We start from the raw sequence: 24,943 nt of genomic DNA, 5'->3' as shown, positions 1-24,943 counted from the left end.
GCCTCCTCATCAACCAATCACAACACAGGGATTGCCTTTGATACATCACCGGATATTACGCACATTGAACATGAAAGAGCAGCTATGCTAACCTGCTAGGTCGCTAACTAACGTCTGGACGTGGCTCGTGGCCGCCTTCTATTTGGACATAATGGTTTCAACTTCTCTTTTTAAACCCACTAAAGAGATATAAAAAGAATAATTTGTCCATCACGTCTTCTCGGTGGGCCTTCGAGAGTCGCCATTTTCAGAGCCAGTGCACTTGACGTGATAGCATTTTCGGTAAATGTTACAAACTTTCATAAACACTGTCAAACATGATATTAGATATTCAATATGTTATAAAGTCAAAATATAAATTCATGGCACTCTTTAAACAACTTTTGATAGGTGTTTTCTATTAAATATCAGAAACGCTAGAAATGTTAAATCTGGTTAACAGATCGTCACATTTTGAGGATTTAATTGAAGTGTCAAATGGAATTATGTCAGTAGAATTTAAAGATACGAAATATTTTCAGTTGCGTTTACTTTTTAATGCTTTTTAACTTTTGCAAGGACCATATGGTATAAACTAGAAAAAGAATGATCGAAAAGGCAATCACTGTCGCCTACTTGATGCTACACGTAAATTCAATCAACACAAAGCTATGTATATTAGATTTATCTTCGAAATGTATTCTTTTTTCGTATCTATATTCTTATGACTTTGACCAACGGACAACTTTTTTTTTCTTTTTTCAGTGGCATTGTTGGCCTCGGTGAGGAAACAAAAGTGATAGTGGAAAAATGCCGCTAATAATGGTGCTCAAATTGAATGAAATATTCATGTGGAACCGAACAAAAAGGATGGCGAACGTCGATTGGGACCGAATTTTACATTGGTAAGTAGCATGCAGACTTTCAAATGTATATTTTTAGTTTTTAAATGAAAGAAGGTATTTCTCTTCAAAGATACAAATACTCTTCTTAATATTAGGACTTCAATTTTAATTGAACATTTTAATCAAAATATTGCGGGAATTATATTTTTATTCAAGAAAATATATAAAAAAATAAATAAATAGGAAAACACGTGTCTCAAAGTCACGTGATAGAGGGGCGTGGGGAAGTGAAATCAGACACAAAATGGCTGCCGTCGGAGACGATGCTGCTGCAATGGACAGCATTTCCCGGTCGCCCGGGGTTCATTCTGCTCCTCCGAACGCCACTGCGAACGTAACGAGTTACGGGGAAAGCGCAGAGGACGTGAAGGAAGCACCGCTGCCAGCGGTTAAAAAAACCATGACAAGTAAGTGACCAACCGTTCCATCTTCCGTAGCGTGCTAATGCTAATAGCTCACAACAACTGAAGTAGTGTTTTCGATTGTTTAAAGCAAGTTGCCTCAAAGACCACTCTTGTATATAGTACATCGTTTCTTTTGTTATTCTTCTTAAATCTCTATTTACCAGTGAGCTTTATCAAATGATTCTCATGTAAATATTCATAAGTAAACTGCATTAGTATGATAATATTTCTTTTTAAATGCAGACAAATGACACAAGCCCATGTAAATTTTTATTTCAGAAGATGTTTTGCACCCTAAAAAAGCTAAATAAAGTTAGTTAAATACAGATGCTTATTTTGAAACTTTGGAACAATTGTGGTTTATTATGTGAAGCCCTTTGAGATGTTTTTTGTGATTAAAGGCTATATAAAGAAATTTGACTTGACTATTCCCTCCGCTAACTCAAGGCGATGGCGGTGTGGAAACAGCAGAAGAAGCCGTGGAGCCCACAGAGCCTGACATCAATGTGCTCTGTACCGACATGTTTGAAAAGATGTCCGTCTTTCTTCAAGGAGAACTCACTGGTATCATTAGTGTATTTCTGCACGTCTTCTATATTTTGTTTCGGCCATTTGCCTTCACTTGTCGTTTTATTGTGTCAACATTCTCATGGTCCGCGTTTCAGCCACTTGTGAAGATTATCGTCTGTTGGAGAACATGAACAAGCTAACTAGTCTAAAATACATGGAGATGAAAGACATCAGCATCAATATCAGTCGAAACTTGCAAGATCTCAACAATAAATGTGAGTCATGGGTAAAATGTGTTGTCATCCTCTCCTGAGGAACAATCAACGCTTTTCTATCAGTCACCTTTGTTTGTTTTCTTAGATGCTAGCCTTCAGCCTTACCTGGACCAGATAAATCAGATTGAGGAGCAAGTGTCATCATTGGAACAAGCTGCCTATAAACTGGACGCATATTCCAAAAAACTAGGTAAGACTAATGTTGCATTAAAGTTTCAGAGATTTTTTTGTGTTATTGTTTGTTTTATTTTGAAACTCCGAAAATGATTTTAAAAACGTCCAGCGTATGTTTCCCATGAAGATCTGACAAACAATCAATATATTTAATGTCATGAAAAAATACTACCTCTTTGTCGACAACTTCCCAGTCACTTGAAAGTGACCCTAGTTAGCTTTGGGGTGTCAGAAATAGGCAGAAAAGCAAAGTGCTTCGTGCTTCAGTTTGTGTCGAGTCTTCAGTTGTCCAGCATGTGGCGATGTCGCACCACAAATCAACTTGTCTTTCGAGCTCTTTCAGCTTAAGTTTTTCCTTCTCTCTGCAGAGGCCAGATTCAAAAAACTGGAGAAGCGATGAAGGCAGACACAGCACAAACACGTAGCTTTTCCTTCTGTCACCTGATCTAATCACACTTGATTTCTGGCGCGCGCACGGCAAGGCGGGATGACGCACACTGACTTTCGAGGCCACTTCTAGAGAACGGGTTACTAAGGAAGCAGCAGCTCAAGGCTGGTAGTGTTTTGGCCTTAGATTTGAACACGCAGTGACACAGCAAATGTACAGCAGTGAGTGTGCACTTTCTTCAAAATAGCAACAGCCTCATCCTGGTTGAATGCCAGCATAGGATCATGATCTGCACTTGTTTAATGTCACGTCCCAAATTTAGATAAACGGTAGAATGAAGCAGGTTCCGAGACTACTGAAAGCCAACCTCCTCTTAAACCTGAAATGTATTTAACGAGTTCTATGTTGTAAAATATTTACTAATACTTAACATGTTGTTTTTTTAAATAAACCATAATGCTGACTTGATTGCACAGACTTTTTCTCTTACCACAGTTAATTAGTTTTTAGAGCAGGTTGACCAAACTTATCCTGATTACTGAATTAAATACCTGAAAGCTCTAATATTAATTGACAGAGTAAATCAAAGGACATTTTTGCTGTAATTCAAGCTAGCTAGAACTAGTTTGCCGAAAGTTCCATCTCTGGCGTTCAACACGAATTATCGTAACTGATCTTGACTCATCCAGTTTCTCACCAAAGAATACATAAGTACTGCAAACGTGTGTGTGTTTGTGTAAGGCCTAATGTAAACCAGGTCTCTGTCATTAGTCCGTTTGGGGCCCCGGCACACAGAGGGAGCTCATTATTCATACTGTAACATTATTTACTGTTGCACTGTGATCCTTCCATGTCTACTTTCCCCCCCTCTGCTTGTTTGCAAGGCCCCATGGGTGCAAATTCTGCTCCTTCTCCGAGAAGTTCTCAAATCTGGATCCGGTTAAAAATATTGACATGTATTTTTTTTGTTTTTAATTCCATAGTAAGGACCAAAATATTCATGCTTCTAAAACGCAAGAACAGTTTATGGTGGTGTACCTAATGAAGTGTCTATAGAATATCTCTGGAGATTACAGTAGTACAGAATACAGATGCAACCTTCAACAAATAATCATTCTCCATTATGGCTCTTTGACGTTCAGCTTCCCCTGGGAGTTTCCCAGAAAAAATTAAAAGACATCTTGAGAATAAGATGGGGAGCAAGCAGGTCCCTCGCTTCATAAATCTCCATAAGTGAACATCGGGGCCCAGAGAACAACAACAAGGCACGCCGCCATGCCGCAGAGTTGTGTAACACTCAAACCAGCGAACGAAAAAGATTGTGAAAGCCTGCTCATGAATGAAAGCGGACACACAGACACTTAAAAAGTCCTTTTAGTGACCACATTTGTTTGGTGTTTTTCCAACAGTGTCCCAAACAAACCAGACTGTATTGCAAAACACTGATCTTAATCTTCTTGAGTTTAGGAAATGACTGTATAGATTTCTCAAAAGTACTTTTGAAAGCGTAGCTACAAAGTATTTGATATTATCGTCACTGCTGTCTTGTTAGGATTGAAAATGTGGGGAAAATATTAAATGTGTTTATTATTGAGTTGAAAATCTGGAAGTTTACCCTTGAAAAAAAAAAGTTATTTGTCATATGGACTTGTTGCCATAACTGCAAAGCAAAAATACTTGCTGACATTAAGCTTTTTTTAATAAAAAAAAAATCAATACAGGCACTGCATGGGATCATATTCCGTCTTGAAACCACATTCAATATTTCCCCACAATGGCATCATAATCTAACACAGCACCCTTTTGCTTGCATGCTCACAACAATGGAATACATAATGGCCGTAACGATGCCCTCAACCCTCTTAAAGCAGTAAATCGGCGACACAAAAATGCATGTCAATGCGCTTTGTGTTTACGTGCCATATCAAAGCAGCCAATAGATCTGGGAGGTATTTGAGTGCAAATATGAGCCACATGTTGAGATCTGAGAGTCTCGACTTCAAAAAGCCTCCACAAGAGGGGGGCATGACAAGCAACATGAGGTCAACATTTGGCATCACAATCACTCACACCTTCATGTACTCTACACGCAAATGTAAGGATGCGAGACTTTACAGATCGCCGCGTACGAGCCTTTTGAAATTCGATTCCAAAAGCCGGCGCCTGCAGGTGTGTTGATCTTGGATGGTGACGACCGACGCAATCTATTTTGATTGCGGCAAAATCCCAACACCGTTCTTCCATTATTGCAAATCTAAAACGGGAACAGATGGAAAGCCGTGTAATACACAAAAGCGGGGCACAACACCAACGCTAAAATCCTATGCTATCGAGGTCGGCCTACGTTTTATTCCCATTTGGAAGATATTTCATCCTAAATGACAAAGAAAATATAAATAACTATCGCTGTCCTAGATTTTTAATCCAATAAGCAGGAAATTCTAAGTTTTTTTTTTAGATTCATAGAAGTGTAAAAATAAGCTAATTATAATGCAAACCTGATTTAAGAGTGTTTAGCCTAATGCTAACAAACAATGCAAACTTCCATGGACGGGCTAACGAATAGCGATGGTGTTGCCGTGCTTCAACATTTAAAGCTTTAACTTTTTGACCACAAACGGTGCAGCAAGACAGTTAGACAGATAATAACAAAACATATTGTACCTCTGTACTATACTGCCCCCAACACAATGTCCATTGATTTGAAGCAAAAAAAAGTTTTCTTTTATACTTCTGAGTGCGTTCGGCGCTTCTTGTATATACGCCGCTCAGACTCTTTGGCACCAGAAGCATCTGTGAGCGCGCTTGTATGACAACGGAACGGCAACAAATAGATTAGTAGTGATTTACGACCCATATGTGCCTTTGAAGACCAAAGACGGATGCTAACATGATGCGATTAAATATAACTTCTAAATGCACAATTGGAGCGGCGTAACAATGCTCCTGGCAAGTTCTTTGTCAAGATGCAACCGTTAAGCAAGGAGTAGCCATTTCAAAAGTGGCCCGGCCAACCTACGACCTCTTTCATTGCAATTCCTCAGTAAATAGTTTCAAGTGGAACAATTGTCTCGGTCTGCTCCGGTCCCTCCGGGCACAACTCCCATCAGACAATAATTTAGCACACACGCTTTGGCCAAGTTGGATAACATTGATGATTGCAGGGAGGTCACGCTGGAAAGAACCACACTCTGTGACTCAGGAGATGTCCAAACTGAACACATTTAACTTGTTTGCTGTTCTTATATATAAAATATGGGTGGTCCCAAAGCACTTAGTACTTAAGCTACAGTCCTCTCACGTGGTTAAAAAGAAGGGAAAAAAAAGGCTTATGTAGTTAAAATTAATTTGCCATTCAGACTCACAAAGGTGTTTCCATGGTAACAGTACCTTTAAAAATATATGTAAAAAAAGATTAACTGTAGGAAAATAAACAATAAGTAAATGATAATAAGAATAAATGTAAATAAATGAAATTAAGATCAAAACAAACATTTATAATAGGAAATACACGCAATAAATAAATCCGCCAAATTGTATGTTCAGTCATGTTCTGACTTAGCTCTGTTTTTTTTCCTTTTAAGAACATTATTATCACACATGTGAGTAAGCGGTTGAAAAATAGGCCCTAAGGCAATCCGAGCAAGTGAACCTCTGCTTTGTGTTAACATGAGCGCATGGGGTCAGTGTGTGTATATGTGTGTGTGTTATTTGTGTACGAAACGTCCAAAAAGAACATTGAATTAAACCAGCTTTTATTTTAACTCTGTCCTCAACTGATGCTATTTGAGAGGCAAGCTAAAGCACAACATAGACTTTCTGGAGTGGCTTCATGTCTTCTTATATATTTGTTTTGATAAATTAAATCAACTTGATATCTAATTCTAACCCCCCCCTCATTCAATTCTTCAGTGTGTGTGTGTGTGTGTGCGCCTACCGCTGTCAGAGTGTGACTAACCAGCTATCATTATTATTTCTATTTTGAGAGAAAACAGGAAGAACACGCTCGGACTTGAGCTATAATGTAACAGTAAACACGCACATGTATATAATGTTTCTTCCCCGCCGGGTTCGTCCGCATAGATCGAGAGAGCAAGAGGGGGAGCCATGATTGATGGCCTGACCTCCTCGCGCTCGGAGATCCTAGAACGATCTGTAGCAAGTCTAACCTTCAACAGATGTGTGGGAGTCTTATGAATTAATACATAATCCACTTACGAAGGCTTCCTCCCGCATTCCAAAAAAACGTAACATTCAATGAAGCCGCTAAATCGTCCGTATGTCGAAATGTCACCCAAAGTCTGCTGGGATGGGCTCCAGCTCTCAAATCTTAATGACGATATACATGACGGAAAATTGATAGATGGATCATAACACAAACAAAAAAATCGCTTCATGAAAGTTACAAAATGGCAAATCCATCGTTTGCTTGGTTGCTAGCCAGCTGCTAGCTTAGCATTTGTATTCTTGGTTGGACGAAACACTTGAACGAATGAGAACCCACCTAATAAATAATTCAAATAAAAAGCTCAAGTGAGATGTTTATCTGGATCCGTACCAAAAATCAAACTCCCCCCTCCGCAGAGCTTCACGGAAATCCACTGTGTCGTTTTGTTTGTGTAATCTTGCTAACGGCAGTCAAAATAATATCATTTTTTTTGCCAGCGGTCGTCAATCACCATTTAAGACAGTCGCTGCGCTTAACTTACATAACATTTCATGTTACACTACAACTTTTATTACCGAGGGCCTCTAAAGAACCAGATTTCCTCGGGTCAGACCCTCCAAAGGGAAAACAAACTGGATGCTATACATCCTGATGATTCTAATTTGGGGGCTATTTTGAGAAGACCTTGGCAGTGTGTGTGTGTGTTTCAGAAATAAGAATTGTATGCAAGTGTTCCTCAAGGTGTGTCCAATTCCCTCCTGCGCGACGTCATGTCACTTCCCCCCTTTGTTTCCCCCTTTCTAAAAATGCCTCCTTGTTTAATGACTCTCAACAGCCCTTCTTCCTCCGAGGGCTGAGGTGTGTTTTTGTGTACACACGCGTGTGTGTTGTATGCCGTGGATGCAATGTGTGTGCGCGTTGTGATACCCTATAGAGTGGCTAATAAAAACAGGAAGTGTTTAGATGTAGACGAGGATGCAGCAAAGGGCGTGTGCATTTCCCATTCCTCGTGTAGTCCAGTATCGGGTTTGAAGTATCGGAGGCCCCGCCCCCATGCTGTGCCAGTCACCTCTGTACTTGATGACCCCTAATTTGGGGGCTGCTCTATATTTTATTATTATTATTATTATATTTATTTTTTTAATTGTTTGCAATAGCTTCCAAAGGGATCCTTGAACAACATTTGATAAGTGGAAGTCCAAGAAAAGCACATGCTTTTTCCCGTTTAGTGGCTTTGGATTCTCACTTCCTCTCTTGCCATTTCCATCCACCCAACAGGAGATCCTGACTGTGAAACGCTATCCCGACTTTGCTTGGCTCGTTAAAAGGCCACCGCCATGTTTGTGATCTCTATTTTCGGAGCCCCGTTGTTTGTGCCTTTTCCGGTATCGCCACTCGGAAATAGCTCTGGCCAAAGAAGAAATCGTATAGCGTTGTCGCATGCTTCTTTGCGTCTTCGTCCAAGAGAAAGTGATTTCAAAAGCAGGAGCCCGCACATACACACGCGTGTGTGTGTGTGTTTGTGCTCTTCCCATGCTGCCTGTTGTGTGTTTGGCGATGGATCAGAGGACATTAGTGCTGCGGTTCTAATCCAAACATTTGGCAGCATCCTGTGAGACTCGGGATCCATCCCCTCCGCAGCAGTGCAACAACACCGAAAAAATACAACAAGACACAACGGGCACTGTCTCCCTGAGGAAGTCATCTGGTCCAGGGTCAAACAGTGGCCAGCAGAATAGAAATGAATTGAATGCTCATACCAGATTAAAATGTCAAATGATCAGCTGTTGCTCAACATGCTGATGTTGGAAATGTATTATTCCCAGAATAAATATGAAAAAAAATTAATGTGAAACACACACACACAGAAGAGTCCCCTGGAACTGGATTTAACCAAAACCTGCAATGTAATTTTCTTTTCACTTGATGCTTGCCAGATTGTGTGAGTCAACGCGCTGTTTAAATGCAACAACACAATCAGTGATCATGTTTGAGAGGGAGCAAACACTCTCACACATTGACGACGTTAACTTTTTTTTTTAATCATCCAAACATGTGATTTTTTTCCTTTTTCTAACTGCCACGCCCAAAACATCTGTGCAAGCTAGTTTTTTTTTCCTCCATATAGCTCAATTGTGTAAAGACTTTGTTTACCCCCCAATTCCCAAAACAAACATGTTAGGTTAAAACTCAAAATTGTGTGTAGGAGTCACAATCTCGCTGTTTGTTTGACGGACAAGATTTCCTGCTTGGGGTGGGCGTGGTCAGTTCCTGGTCATCACTTTTGACATTGACAGTCTTCATCACTATCAAGTCAACACGAGGCCATCGGTGGTCTCCTTTCCTCCCTCTTCTGGGCTTAACAACATCCCCTTGGTACCATCAGCAGTTCAGAACCGTTACTCAATAGCGGGATGGGGAGGGGCTCGCACAAAAACATATCGGAGCCCGCACCTGTTTTCGCTTTACGGGGTTCAGAGGTGAGGCGTAGATGGATGGCGATCGCAGGTCAGCCACGAGGCAGGCGCACACGAGGAGATCAATCCCACTGATGTGACGACACATTTTGATTGACAAGTCCGCTTCGGCACCGGCCCCAGCGTGTATTTATTGTCTCGTCGATACCGGCTGATAACAAATCTCCGTGTGAGGCGGCTGTCGGTTCGAGGGAGTGCGTTGTGGCGAACATTAGATGATGTTTGTCTTGCAACACAGATCGCTAGGAGGAAATCAGGGAGGGGAACACTGTGACTTTTAAGTGCGTGTAGCTTTAAAAGGCGGGGCCAGGCTCGGTGAGTGATATGGGTGCCAGAGAATGAGTAATCACGTAATGCATATAATTAAAGCATTAATCAGCTCTTGCGTGATAACAATCACCTGCTGCTTCAATGCCGTCATGACCGTACAGAAGATATTTCAGGATAAACTCATGATGTTCTCCACACGGGCCCTTTTTAAAATCTTAAATCTTCTTGCTTATTATTTTCATCACCATCAGCACAAATAAGCTAGCTAATCACGCAATGTCTTCCAGATGAGCCAGAGGATTGTCAGTGCTTGGCACAAAAAAGTTGGTCTCATGCAAGGCCGTGGTTAAAATTACGGAATATTTTCATCAAGTCATGCTTAGTGGGCGTGAAGCAACCAGTGCCAGGAATTGTTGGAAGGGTGTCAAACCAACTGAACTGACAATGGATTCCTGGGGTAACTTGGCGGTGCGATGAAGCCCCTCTGAGGAGTTTGCCCAATTACACGAGCCATTTAGCAACAGACAACGTTCGGAGATGTTGGCCTCGTGCAAATTCCGTGGAGGAAAAGGCTTGGAAATAATAAAATACACGCGTGAGTCCATGGTGAATCAAACAAAAGACAAGCAACACAATACAACAAAAAGCCATTTCGCTCCAGAGTTAACAGTGGACGAAAAGAAGACATGAAAAGTTGGAGTCAATCGGCGGGGAGGGACAATGAGTAAATATTGAAAAGAGATAAGGAAGGAGGCGAGCGTCGCTGACACCGTACAGGACGCAGGTGTGTTTACGTTATGAGGCAGCGAGGCTCTGCCATGAGAGCATTGCAAAGACCCCCACAGACTTGTCCAGCGGGGGACTTGTTGCAAAAGATCCGTGTGTGTATATGTGTGTGTGTGTGTGGTGACCTGCAGATAGAAAGGGCTCAAAGAGGATAGAACAACAAATGAGATCAGGGTGTTATCAGCACCGCCCGAGGCTGCTCGCTGGCTCTCTGGGGTGGGGGGGAGAGGCTACACTTAATTAACTCGTTAATGCGACTTGAAAATGGAAGCACTCTGTTCAATACGGCCTTCACGCTGCGGTTTTCGATAGGTGGGGTGCAAAACAATTTAAAGACAAAAGTGAAAGGAGAGCGATTCCATTCAGTTTGATTCATTTGACTCGTTCGATTCATTTGACTCGTTCGCTCTTTTGTGTGCAACTTTTAGGGTCACATCAGGCAAATATATATTATATATATTTATTATATTATATATATAGAATATATATAATATATTTAATATATATATATTTAATAATAATAATAATAAGAAGAAGAATTATAATATAATAAATAAATATATATAATATATATTCGCCTGATGTGACCCTAAATGTTGCACACACATTTACCCAAACATCCCTGTAAAAGTTAATCCAATGGCTTCCTCTGGCAACGCACATGCACACACACACACGCGCGTAGGATATGGCCTCTCCACTTGTAAACTCTGCTCTGTTTTTGTTGGCGTCCAGCGCTTGCAAAGCTTGCTGGGAGATGCGAGGCAGGCCAAGCGGCTGAAGTCACAAGTTTTTTGCAGGTGAAATGCCAAAATAGAATCAAGATGTATGAAAAAGGAAACCGGGTCGCTTCTTTTCGTCCAGCGGGCCGGTCGGCTGTGGCCGATAGCTGCTCGATGGTAGGAAACATATGGACGGGAGGACAATGGACAGTAGCTAAAATAAACCCCAAAGTGTCACCAAGTCAACAATGTGAACTGCCCCACTGTAATTTCGTGCGACTCGTTTTGCTTCTTTTGTGTCTGTTTTGTCAGGCAACATTAATAAACACATTTGGGGGAAGGTTTATGGGAAGTTCAACGAAGCTTCGATTTTGAGAGCACTGAAGGAGCTGTCTTGTTGGCAGGATTAGAAAAAAGTTGTATATTTTACAAAAAATGTATCCTTCAGAAAGTTGTTGCCTTGAGAAATGAGTTTAATTTGTTTCATGACCCCGCTTGTAAGTCAAAACAAGTCATATCTCAAATCATCTTTCCAAGCCCTCGGTGGCTCGTAAGACTTTTAATGAAGCCGACAAAGTGTGCAACGTGAGTGATTCATCGTGCTTCGAATGCTTTGACCTCAGGCCAGCAGAACCAGGCTCATTTAAAGAAGGCCCAAACAAGCTGTTTGGGAAGAAATACTTTGAAACTATATGATGCGATAGGTTGGAATGTTTTTTTTTTTTTGGCGGAGGGGATTCACAATAGCTCACGGCTATGGAGAAGATGTTTATTTTGATGGATAAGCCAGCGGTGGCCAGCTGTTTTCATTTAAGAACAATACTGGAGATTCTGCCTCCATGTGGTTTTCATTGCAACTCTCGCCTCCTCCTCATCGTCATCATGAGATCGTCCCTCCACTTTCTCCCCCGAGCACCCACTTTTCTTCTCTCCATTGCCACAGGAATAATGTGTTTTATTTAAAGGTGAAGTCAAACATTTTTGTTCCAATATCACCTATGTATCCATCTGAGGGGGCGGCCATTTTGATGTCCACTGGAAATGACATCACACTTGCTCAGCTTGCAAATGTCACATGACCGAAACCCAGAAAACAATTTACGCGACGCTATAAAATTTTGTGTTTGTTCCCTTTTGGAACAGATTTCCATTATTTTCACTTGGGGAAAGATAAGTTCCACAAATAATCAGTTTCTATTGTTTTTCCCTTTTGTTTATTTTCAACTGTCATTTTGTTTTGTGTGTTTGCTGCCCATCTTGTTTAGCGTAGCGGGAGTCTTGTCAACTCAAACGTCTCCAGTTTCACCACGCGGTCAACCTCGAGCCACTTTGCGGTGGCTCTGCGGCCTCCTTGTTCCACTTCAATTTTCTTTGCGTTTTTTTTTTCACCCCCTTCTTTCTCGGGTTTCTCTTTTCGTATCCACACACGTAAACACCATCTTGTGCTCAGCTGTTGCTTTGGACAGAACATGGTGGGAAAAGTGTGAAACATTAACATTCGCCGTGAACGCCATCATCCCAGCTTTTTCATTGGAACATCACAACCTCAAATTGGCAGAGACGGAATCCCACTTTGGGATAATTCGACGCGAAGCGGCGTCAGCGTCAATTGCTCTCGACACAAAAGGCCAGGGGTCATTAAACTTCACAATCTGGTCACGGCTGTCAGCGTGATATATGTTCAAAGATGACAAATTTCCTGTACCTTACGCTCAGGACGGCGAGCTCGGAAAAAGACGTCGAAGATTGACAGAAGGGAAAAGCCTCGTACAGAAGGCTCTAGTGTTTTTTCACAGTATGGAAAAAAAAATTCCGCTTTCAGATAATTTGGGTTGGTGACGCCAGCCTGACAGTAACAATTGCTTTGGATGGCGAGTTAAATTTCACACTCCGGTTACAGCCGATGAATTAACGTGTGCCGATGTATTTTGCTAGTAGTCCGCTAAAACATTGAGACTAGCCGGCTAGCCCTGCGTGGACTCATTTGATTGGTAAAAGAAATAATTTTTAATTGCTGATGTTGATTTTACACAGGCCAGCAATGTGCTGCTAACCTATCAAATATTTTCCTCCTTCGAGATATCCACGTGGACAACTCAGCTTTTAAAAATAGTACAGTATGCAGAACGATCACATGAGCTAATTGTTGGCTAACTTCCTGTCAGCAAATCAATGGCCGACCGCCACCGATTTTACGACCTCGAGTTTGTCGATTCAACTGAAAAGCGGGATGCTCATGGCTGCCAAACCCTGTTGGCTTGCGGCGGCGTTAGATACGTACAGCTTGTTGTTGACGGTGTTAAAAGAAGTCTGGCAGGAGTGTGCGTGTGTCGACACACAATCGCGCCAACTGGACCTCCACCTCGGGGATTTTAGAATCGGAGCCACGATTTTTGTGTTTGTTGCCGTGATTGGATGTTTGCAATTGAATTAGATATATTTGAGGTCAGGGACACGATGGGGGCCTCTGGCTTTGTGACACACACACACACGCAAATACAAGCATTTCTAAATCTGTGTTATATTAGCGGTGAGGACTCCTAATCTGATCATGAGAAGCAAAAACAAAAAAAAAAAAAGCGTTGGATTTAGCAATTATCGTGCAATGTCAAATGTTGAAACACTCGACAGTAGCCACTACCTAGCTGTTAGCGGCTAATGTTTGCACTCAACTGAATCTGGCGATGTCACGTGGTCAACACCACAAAAACAAATTACGACTTCATCCAACAACACCACGTTATTTTTAAACCGCAAACGTGAGCTCCTGCAAAATCTGCCTAGCAACAAGTGACATGTTCAGGATAAAGAATCAGAGGCCTAAACACCAGCGAATAAATTATTTCAGATTTTTTTGTCATTTTTCACTTGTGTTGCAGTTTGACATCGACAAGATTGTGACAAATGGTTTCTTTTGATTGAAACTTATTAAAGTAGTGAAAATCGTTTGTAAAGCAATAGAAATAGAAATTCTTTCCTTATTTGAAAACACTCAAAGTTGATTAAAACTCGATTGTCATTTTCCCTTCTCTGAGTGAACAAACAAACGGGATTGTGATTGGCTCCAGAGTGCACCTGCATCTCATTTCTCTTGACAAATATCCTCCAACAACGTCTTCCCGTCTGTGGCTTTCATTAAAAATTCAAATCAAAGCGAACGCAACGGAACATCTGCAAAGCATCCGCGGCGTTCCGCGGATGCTGACGCATATGAAAGCGATTTTATTGTAACTTTACTGCGTGAATATCGTTACATTTATGACCGTGTTCGGCTCCTTCTTCGGGCCTTGCCCGATGTTGTCATGCAGCCATGTAAAGGAGGTGTACACTTTCCTGTCTACTTCCATTCTTGCGTAATAGTATATCGAATTTTCCTCATGAAATCAATTGAATTTATTGGCAGTATAAATAAAAATACAACAGAACTTAAAAAAAAAGAATGTAAAGCTACAAACTGATTTTAAAAAGTACAATTAATAAAGCCCTGAGTTAGCATTTGGGTTTGCATTTTGCTCCCTATCTATCCATCTGTCAGAACTTTCAGTTTATTCTCTTTTTGGCTGTTGAACAGACCTTTCGGGGCCTTTCTTGTTCCTGGTTTACGTTTCCTACTGTTGGCATGTTGCTAATGTTGTGCGGATACATAAAGTTTGAATAGAACATTGTGTGTTTGAACAGAACGTCCTTTCCCATGCCTCCTTTGCCCGCTTGCTCTGTGAGGGCATCGGCTTGTCGTTTCCAACATCATCTTTCTTTCTTTATTCATACGGATGTGAGCTGCAAGGGTTATAAGTACACAAATCAGTGCGGAAAATAATACTGGGCGCCTGATAATAAACGAGAATCCCCAAAAAAAGCGAGTTGAGAGAGCGAGAGAGAGAGAGAGAGAGAATCCACAAGGATCACATTTATCTCCTGAGGCCGAGTTTGAACTTGGCAAAGGTTCAAGGCTAAATGAAATTTAAAAGCAGCGCGGGAGTCTCCGCTAAGTGGACGCTTTGTATGCAGCCTGCGGTCATGCCAGGTGTATGCTGGGAAAGTGAGACATTAAGAAGAAAAAAAATTTAGTTGTATGAAATTGTGATCACGTTGGAAAGAGAGCAGCTCTCATTCTCCCATGAAACGACAAGGCGATGAACGTCAGAGCGGTGTGTAAATGTTTAGACGGTTAAGGCCCGTTCATTTTATGATACGTGTGCACTTTGGCAACCTTATTTTTTTTATTTTTCATTTTCACGCGCTGCCGTGACGATCGATTTTCATTTGCGCAATACGATATTTGGACGTACGCCCCTTGGTCAATTAACGCGCCAGGTCAAGTCTGATTTATGGGAAGAGGTCATCTAAACAATGACATCAGGATTTAGTGTTTCCCGTGGCGCTTTCTGGCTCACAGAAAACTTTCAGTGAAGCTGATTGAGCTTTTTTCCAACCGATGATGCAATTCTTGGGTGAATGTATGCGTGCATTGACCTTTTTGTGCAAAATAAATATCTAACATTCACAAAATTAGCACTTATTGTTCCTTTAAAAAAAATGATTACATATTTTTTTGGCTGTTCTTTTGGATCTTTGGAATGAATACAAGGCTCTAAACAACACTTGGAAGCACTTTAGAATTTTCCATACCCTTGGAAGAAAAAGTCAATTATATTCAATTAAAACAAACATTAATTTCATCATAAAAAAAATCCAGCTTGGACATTGTTAATAGTGTAAATCAGTGTTTTTTGCTGGAGTTGGCAGATTTTTTTTGGATTACTAACAGAGCTCCATTTTAGCAAGCAGCGGTCTTGCGAGCCAGGCGGCACATTTTTGGTTTTAGTACGAGAAGCTGCAAGACTTGTACTACAGCCTTGCGTATTTTCATGTGAAAACCTAATTTTCTTTTTTTTTTACTTTGTTTTGTTTGTGTATGTAAAGTGCCCCGACTTAACTTGAATTTCTGCTCCAGTAATTATGAAACTTAGAAGTAAGTCTTGAGACTTTTATATGATTTACCCATGTGACTTGGTCCCACCTGAAGGATTGGCAGGAAGTGGAATTGCTCACCACTTTTATCCATAGCCGCACAAAAGCAGATATTTCCATGAACTGACACATCTCTGCTTCGTTGCTGCTGTGGGAAAAGGGATGTTAGGTTGTATACGTGTGTGTGTGTGTGTGTGTATGTGTGTGTGTGTTAGCGAGGGAGGATTTGTGACTTAAGTCTGTAACAAACAGTCATTTTCCGCCCTGATAGGCAGCAGAGTGGGAACTTCCTGTGGGCAGCACACTCACAGAGCAGCCCGCTAAATCCACTCTGCGGTCATGCGGTCGCCGCAGCAAGGCGCTCGTTAACGACTTAAAAAAACAACAGCCGTATCACCGTTTTGACGCGATATGGTCGTTTTAAATTGTCAGTCAGAGTTGTCAATGGTCACAGTAGTCCCAAAAAAATCTGTTATGTTTCATTGGGACACCGAACTTGCTGTTATTCTCTGCATGTTAAACTGTCCCCCAAAAAGTAATTTCATTTTTAAAAAATAATGACTTTAAATTCAATGTATTTGACTTTATTTTATGATTAAAAAAATCAGTCTTCGATATTGTTGATAATAATTGACATGTGGCACCAAAGTGCATTTTCTCCGTAGTTTCTCTTCTTCTTGCCTGGTGATGTCATCAGTTAATGCCATCCATCCATCCATCCATCCATCCATCCATCCATCCATCCATCCATCCATCCATCCATCCATCCATCCATCCATCCATCCATCCATCCATCCATCCATCCATCCATCCATCCATCCATCCATCCATCCATCCATCCATCCATCCATCCATCCATCCATCCATCCATCCATCCATCCATCCATCCATCCATCCATCCATCCATCCATCCATCCATCCATCCATCCATCCATCCATCCATCCATCCATCCATCCAACAAAACAAAACAAATGTAATGTAGCAAGATAAACGTTAGTAGTCTGTTACATTCCACCTCTGTTTATCGAATAAACGACAATCCCTCTCTGTCCGTATTTCATCTCTTGCGCTTCTGCAGCCAGTTCATTTGATTTCCTGCAGTCTTCTCACTTCCTCCATTCCATCAGCTCTCCTTGGGGAAGATGGAGCTTTATAAATTAAAAAAGACTGTCTCCAAGTAGTTTAGGTGACTTGGAACATGGTCTTATATTCCTGTGTGCGTGCACATTTGGATCAAAGTCATTCACATTCTTTCCACACTCCGAGGTGCATCTCGGGTGCACGTCCACGTAGGCAAACGCTCGTGTGTGTGTGTGCTGAATGCGACATGGTAAAGCCATTATTTTATCAGGATCTGAAAAGAAGGTGGGCGGATGCGTAAAGAAATCGCTTTATTTACTCCAACACACATTCCAGATCCAATTCAGGTGATAAATCTTTCAGGATCAACAAATCCATCATAACACAAGTGAAACCAATATTGTTACTTTTTTTCCCCCCCTCATTAAATAATTCAACTTTTGTCGGCAAAATTATGACCTCTACTACCCTCTACCCTTTGCATATTTATTTAAATATAATATTGTGGCATTCTACTTTTTTTTTTTCCTTTGTCATTAAATCCCAACACATGATCGGTCACACACACGTGCAAACATACCTTTCCAAATGGGATTTGCTCCTAATATGCATCATGCCCTGCACAATTTCAAGAAGAGGAATCACATTAGGCAAGGTACCGGGGGGAAGTCCCGCTCCCTGGTTTCCAAGTCGAAGCATCACATGAGGTGTTCTTGTTTGGTTTCCATGCGAGTCACACAGCTAATACGCACTCAGGGCTTGTAAGTGATGTCAAAGTCTTAAAATATAGCCCTCAAAAGTTGAATTTTACAAGTTTTTGAGTTCCAGTTATGGATACTTTAAGATTGGCCTTGTGAGGGTTGATAGTTGTGATGGTTGTTTCAAAAAGCAAAAGTGTGTGTGTCCAGTCAAAGAGAGATGTAGCTGCAGGGGTAGTGACGGAAAAGCCCTTACTCAGCATTTATTTTCTAAAACACCAATCCCACACTCTCATCCTGACATTTGCTTATGAGCGATGTTCAGGAAGCGGCTTCGGCGCGACACACACACATGCAGGCAAGCTTTTGTCAGTTTGGCTAATAGGAAAAGATAACAAGCCTTTGATGCAACCCCGAAAGATGTTTTTCTCACCGGCGTCGCTTAATGAGCTGCCGCTATGTAAATGGCTAATGAAAAGAAAACATCACAGGCGCCCGGGGGAAAGAAGTTTCCTCTTCATATTATTCGCAAAAAGCTCCAATTTGTGCATGCTCATTAGGACTATGAAGAGATAACACAGTGGGAGCTTTGTAAGCTCAGACAAAAGTGGCGTTCAGTGAAAAACAAATTGCTAAGTGTCTCTGAAAGAGCGCCAACTTGATGCCCCGCTACGCTAAATTCATGTTGCTGTTTATTGCACAAATTCCTTCACCAAATACTCGAGACAGACACAAGATTAAGGATGGCATTTTTGTTGACGTCAACTTTGCTCTTTGACACCTGGCTGTTCATATGGGCGTGTTGGAGGTCAGAGGTGAACGCTCATGAGGTCACATAGCCTCCCGTCGTGGGAATTGAACTTCCTGTTCAGACTTGAGCTTAACTGACTAGAAAGTGGAAAGGTTAAAAGTCAGGAGACCTCAGTAAGTCTGGCGAAACTTTAGTCAGTCTTGAGTTGGTGAGATTTGACTTCACTAAATTTGGCAGTAAATCTGGTGACATGCCATTATGGTAAATCTTTTGGGACTTCTCTAGATCTCACAATAAATCTTGTGAAACTTTAGAAAATGTGTCTAGACCACTAAATCAATCTCGTGAGACGTAAACAAAACTTCTGCAACCTTGCAAAATTTAAATCTTGCAAAATTTAAATCTTGCCCCCAAAAAAATCTCATAAGACTTTCGTAGTTTCATGATACTTTGCGTAAGATTTGAAATCTTGTAAGACTTCAACCTGAGACCTCTATTACTCAAATGGCAGCAAATCTTATGAGAATTTTACAAGACTGCAGTAAATCTTATGAGACTTTATTAACTCGTCCTATAAATGATTCTTCCGTGCCCTCCCCCCAGTCTGGCGAGTTCAGCTGTTGCAGATATTCGAACCCTCCACTAGCACCCACACTCATCATTACTACCTCGCCCGTGAGGTCAGCCTATTTATAATTAGGTCAGTTGGATACTTCCTCCTGTGTTTTGAATGTGAGGCACGAAAAAAAAAATCTTTTCTGTAGCACGACAGGAGCAGATCACAACCGGGCCTCCAAATGCGGCGTGGCAGGCGTGCTATTTCATCCAGGTGGATGGATCCCGACAGTGGTGGCTTGACGGCTGGCCTTCTCCGTTTACATTTCCAATAATGCTCGCTATGCTTTGATCACCCACAACAGCTGCTGGAAATCATGGCCATGATGTCCCACCCAGATTCCTGCTCTGCCCTTGGCACTGCCAGGTAGATGCGGCAACTACAGTAAATTTCGCCCGTGTGAGTCATTGAGGGAATGCTAAGCCTCAGTTTTCTAGGGGGCAGTAGTGAGTAAGTTTTTGACACCTTGGAAGTGAGCTTCAAGAGAGCTATGATGCAAAAACAATTCTATTTTTTACGACTCTCGATTTGGCTAGCGGAATACATGGAAAATATTTTGTCACAAGAATCCAGCCCGCCCAAAACTTTTCACTGCGTGGTCCAAATGCCCTCGATGCACCTGCTCGCCCTCATCTTATTTATATCCATGTTAAGTTAATTCAAACCAGTTGTTGGATATTATTGTGGCTAATTTTCCAATAAAATCACATTACCATCTGTGAAGCAAAACCTTAAGTCCAGCTCCTCCCTCCCTCCCTCCAGCTTGTAGATCACTTTCAATGGCTTTGTCTGGTTAAGCTCTTCCATGCATTATTTATGAGCCTACTTATCATCTCATGTTCACAAGAAACGCCGGAGCCAAATAATTTATGTTATTGTGATAGTTCATTGGGCATAGTGCTGATCGTTTGACCACCAGGTGGCAGTATAATACTTCCACACATCAAATTGATAAAGAAGCAGAATAAACTAAGCTGCAATAATATGATTTGTTTTTCCCAGAGGATAAGGAAAATATGCCTCACTACCATTTTTTATTCAAATATAAATTTATGGCAAACGTTGATGCTAATTCCATAAACCTGTCTCGCTTGTTAGCATTAAGGTAGCAGATATTTGTGGTGGTAATGGATCTTTGTTTCCTATTTTGTCATCGCCACAGCGCTCATAACGAGGTATTTGCACTTTACTTCCCGCCACTGGCCGGATATTTGAACCGACACACTCACTGCCAGCCACTTGGTGTCCTTAAATATCATGCAAGTGTGAAACGGACCCCAGCAGAACCAGCTCATTTTTCCTTGATAACTTCAGTGAAGTGATGAGACCCTCCTCTGGGTTAGTGAGGGGAGGGATGGCGCGGATTCCAGTAAGTGTTGTGAAACGGCCCGGCCGCCATTTGCCAGACGTCATTCCAGTACGATGGTGTGTCAGAGCATCCAGGCTCACGCATTCCTCCAAGATGCAGTCAACGCTCCTGCCGTCTGGCCTTCTCGGAGCTGGGAGGTAAACAATTTTTCAAGGTAACACAGCCAGATATTTTTCTCCCTTTGGTTTATCCACAGGCCAGGAATTGGGCCGTGATGTCAAGTTTCTGAATCCTGCAGTGTTCCCTCCTCCTGAACCAAAAAGCAAAGTGGTTCTCTGATAAATCAACAGTTGTTCCGAAATTTACAGTAAAAAAAAAAAAAGGAAGACTTAGTGTTGTCACTAAATAATATTAGGCCGTATAAATCAAACCAAATTTGGCAGGAGTGTTTATCCAGCTTGAAATTTATACCGAGTAGGGGCGGCAGGCTTGATTTTCCAAAATTGGCCCGGTAGTGCCTCCTTTGGAAAATCCAGCCTTGGAAGCCTGTTTAGTTTTCTAGGCAACTCTAAAAACGAGAAGAGCCAAAAGACACACAAATTCCAACATTTTGTATCAACATGTCCATTTTCAAAATTTCCAAAGTTCTTTCAGTCTCTGACATTAGAAAAATGTCGATACCCCGCTTAACACATTCTGTCTTTAGTCAGTGTAGCACATGACGTCATCTAATGAGCTACACGTTGCCTGTGCCCGTTAACGTGACACGTTGACGACCGCCTTGGCCGAGCAATGCGGGGCGGGTCCACTTTGGAATCGTCATAGTTCATACAAGGATTAGTTAATTTGTAATTGATGGTATTATTTGAAGATTAGGTAAGCACGTCAGCAATAGTGGAGCTCCCACGCTGAATGATTTACACCGCAGAAATGTTTTCTGGAGCTCATCTTACACGAGCAGTCCGTTCCAAAACCAGTCAGATGAAAAACAGACTCCGTGCCACTGCACGTCCCGGCCCCTCGTTCTGAAGAGCTCGCCGCCATATGTTCCGTATAGATGCATCAGTTGGGCCTCTCTGGGCGACGTAACCATGGCGACATGGACGTCTTTTACCGTTACGTACAACTGTGTGCGTCACGCGGGCATTTTCTGTTTTGTGTCTCTTCACCTCATTCGTCCACCACCACCCTCCTCATAATCCAAATTATTTTAGGGCATTTTTCAATGATGACATCACAGAGGCAAACTGGCAGGGGTGGGCCCGCTAATTTGGCAAACGTCCTAAATATTGGTTAAATTGTTTCTTTTTCATATACACACAAAATTACACACCTTCAACTTTGTCGTATCAGTAGTTTGGGGAAGACCCTTTTAGTGTTCCAGTCTGGTGTATGAGTTGGATGAGTTTGGTGCGGAAGAAAACACGGCCTGTAATCGAGATGGTGAACCAGCAGGTCCAACATAAGTGATCTTTAATCCTGAATCAATGTTATTCTGGATAAAATTCCCACAGATGCTCCCCCAAAACCACGTGTAAAGAATTACCCAGCGATCCAGTGCTTATTGTTATGTTTTGACCTCAACATATCAAAATGTGTTTTTAAAGCCTTTTCCTTTGGTGTGTTGTGTGAGCCATGAGAAATAAGTCTTTCACAAGAGTCGTGTCGTTAACCTCACTATTTTTATAGCAACGATGCGGTCAGCAATAAATGACAAAATGACGAGGCCCCTTTTGTGACCATGATTGTCAACAATGCGTGGTATGCATCTGTTAAGCAAGACAGAAAGTTTACTGAACATTGAACAAATAGACATTGTGTATTTAACCAAATAACCACATAACTCTTGCCTGAGGAAAGTCAGCTAGCTTTATGCTAACGCACAATGACAGGCTAATAAAAGTAGAGTCGATGTTGCAGTGTTAAATACACTTGGATATTTGAATACACACATGTACATTATAAACATAAAAAGACATATATTCTTTATCCTCGGTGAAGAAAAAAAAGTGTTACGCTGCCCACTAGTGGTCAAAATCATTATGCCCCAACTATGGATGGATTAATTCCAGCAAATTAGAGGTCAAGCACCCTGTAATGGATGTTTGACCTTTTGAGTTTCCGTTGTAAATCCCAGCATCTGAAAGGTCTTTTCTCCACCGGCCTTCTTCTAAACAACAGCGCGGTGAGTCACGCGTTCTGTAAAAACACAAAAAAGACGCAAGTGCCGTGAGTCAGAGGCCAACAACTGTATACATCTTGTCGTCTTTAGTGAAGACATGTTGCCGTAAAGTTTGTGGATATGAATACGGGTGGCGTCTGGCTCCAATTAAAGACTTCCCATCACGTTTCGAAACGACACAGTCGGTGAAGTCACGCTGGCGCTTTCGCCGTTTTATACTCGACAGCTGATTGCACTTACACGTCAGTTGACCACAAAAGAACAAAGAGGCGAGGCTCCACGCAAAGATAAAGGCCGAGTGAGTCTGTCCCGGTTTGATTGTTGTTGTGATAGTTCGTCATGTGCTAAAAATCTTTGCACGCAAGTCAGCGACGTTGCGGTTAGTGAAAGCCAAAGATGTTACTCAGACACCTCGGCTGGCGTAAATGCGGTCAGTCATTTAATGAAACACGTTGGACTAATTATTGGAAGTGAAAAATGGTTGTATATTCTAACAACTTCCACCTAACCCTATTTTATTGAGTAAATGTTCTGGCCACATTCAGGATTGGATATCATGTTAGGCGTCTCAGAATTGTATTGAGTTTTGCCAATTTATCAATACGTCATTATATTAAAATAGTCCTGCTCTTTTAAAACCTAAATATATTTTGTACGCCACTGCCGTTTTGTCAAACTTCGACATCTCGTCCAGACCTCGCACACCTGAGGGATTACCGCTACATCGTCACCTCTGTTTATTTCACCTCGTCCTGCAGCCCCTCTTGTCTCTCTCGGGACTTGATCTTTGACTTTTTGAGATGGGAGAGGTGGGGCCACGCTTGGGTGACCCCCCCACCACTACCATCACCCCAACTGAAAACACAAAAGTTCCCGAGTATGGTTAACCGTATATTAGTGGTTGGTACGGCGGTACCTTGACAAATTATGAGGGCCCCGACTTCCAAGTTTCATTACTGGGCCCACTAAATTAGATTTCGCCTGATTTTTGTATGTGGCACATCGTCAAACACAAAAAGTCGTCTCTGTGCTGTGAGGATGCTCTTGGCTATGACTAGAAGTTTGCATGTGTACCTTTCACAATCCTATGTTGCAACATCGGATTCAATATCACTTGTATTGTGAGGCGTAATGAATAAATCAGAAGGAATGTTGCTGGAATTCTGTGGTTAGAGCTGCGGGGTTGAACGTGTGGTTTATCCCCAGCAGAGTGCGTAAACATGAGCAAGACCGCCCCCAAGGGTAAACACCCACTATAATAGTGCCCGTCATTTCTAAGTATGACTGTCACTTCCATGAGGAGTTGCTGTTGCAGTTCCGTTGAAGTCCTGCAGGTGTCACTAAGAAGAAAATATTGCAAACAAACTAAGAAGAAAATATGGTGACAAAAACATCCAGGTTTTTTTAACTTTGTGGCATTGCTATTAACTGCCAAATCAAATCAAGAGGAAGACTACACACTTTTTTTTTTTTTACATATCCTGCTGAAGGCTTTCTTGAAATTTTAGCCCAATGAACTTTGCCTCAACACCCTGATGCAGTATTTACAACCGTACTCACTCTTAATGTGCTCATCCATCTCTCTGCAGGCTATTGTAAACATTTACAGCACACATTTGACTCTTCCCAAAGTACCTGACGGGAATACAGTAAATGCATTCCAGCTAGTCACAAACAGTTTTGAATCATTTTAGTTTTCCTCATTTTCTTTGAGTGTGACTCATAAAATTGAAGTGTTTGTGAAATGATCAAATTAAACACTAAACATTAGCTGTTTTCTGGCTTGTTATGTTCACTATCTCTTTAATTCAGGAAAAGCTACTAAAAACACCAATAAAATATTTCTACTGCATTACCGCTCATCACAGGAAAACCAGGAAAAACCTGAGCAGACACGAGAAGGAAGCTGTCGGCCGTGGAAGAGGAAGGGCGGAGGAAGAGGAAGCTGCCAGTTAAGCGGCCATCAAATGACGCTCCAGTGTCAGGAAGCGCCGTCCCGATAGCCTCAGTAGGTCATCTCATCACCGCTTGGGCTCTAAATAACCCACCTTATGCTTCTATTGTTTCTGCCACTGCCTTCCCATCAGCCCCTCCTCCGGCTCGCACACTTTCACCTCGTTTTTGAGGCTGCTGGGAAGTGCGTAGACGATTTCGCCGTCATTTAGCTCGGGTGGAGTCTTCCCCTCATGTTGACCATTGACGCTAGCCTAAGCTAATGGCGGAACCAAATAGAACAACCTGTGAAGTAAAAGTTTATGAGTCACTAGTGCTGCTTGA

General features: G+C 41.7%; 1 protein-coding gene across 3 annotated transcripts; it reads left to right on the top strand.

Moving 5' to 3' along the window:
• The first annotated feature begins 68 nt into the window (after nt 1–68).
• bloc1s2 (biogenesis of lysosomal organelles complex 1 subunit 2) lies at nt 69–24,943 on the top strand. 3 transcript variants are annotated; one of them, XM_088393873.1, is made up of 7 exons: nt 69–282; nt 745–884; nt 1,068–1,291; nt 1,736–1,852; nt 1,954–2,073; nt 2,159–2,263; nt 24,535–24,943. In XM_088393873.1, the coding sequence occupies exons 2-7, from the start codon at nt 790–792 to the stop codon at nt 24,552–24,554; spliced, it is 681 nt and encodes a 226-aa protein (XP_088249999.1). In that variant the 5' UTR covers nt 69–282; nt 745–789; the 3' UTR covers nt 24,555–24,943. The 3 variants fall into 3 exon arrangements, with proteins under 3 accessions (XP_088249999.1, XP_088249998.1, XP_088250000.1); XM_088393872.1 differs by lacking the exon at nt 24,535–24,943 and adding an exon at nt 2,616–3,098 and having other exon boundaries at nt 72–282; XM_088393874.1 differs by lacking the exons at nt 69–282; nt 745–884; nt 24,535–24,943 and adding an exon at nt 2,616–3,098 and having other exon boundaries at nt 1,087–1,291.

This window comes from Syngnathus floridae, chromosome 13 (genome assembly GCF_059516105.1).
Source record: "Syngnathus floridae isolate MCC-2025c chromosome 13, RoL_Sflo_1.0, whole genome shotgun sequence".
Classification (NCBI taxonomy): Eukaryota; Metazoa; Chordata; class Actinopteri; order Syngnathiformes; family Syngnathidae; genus Syngnathus; species Syngnathus floridae.
Note: the sequence above shows the minus strand (reverse complement) of the source record. Positions and strands in the feature narration are given on the sequence as shown.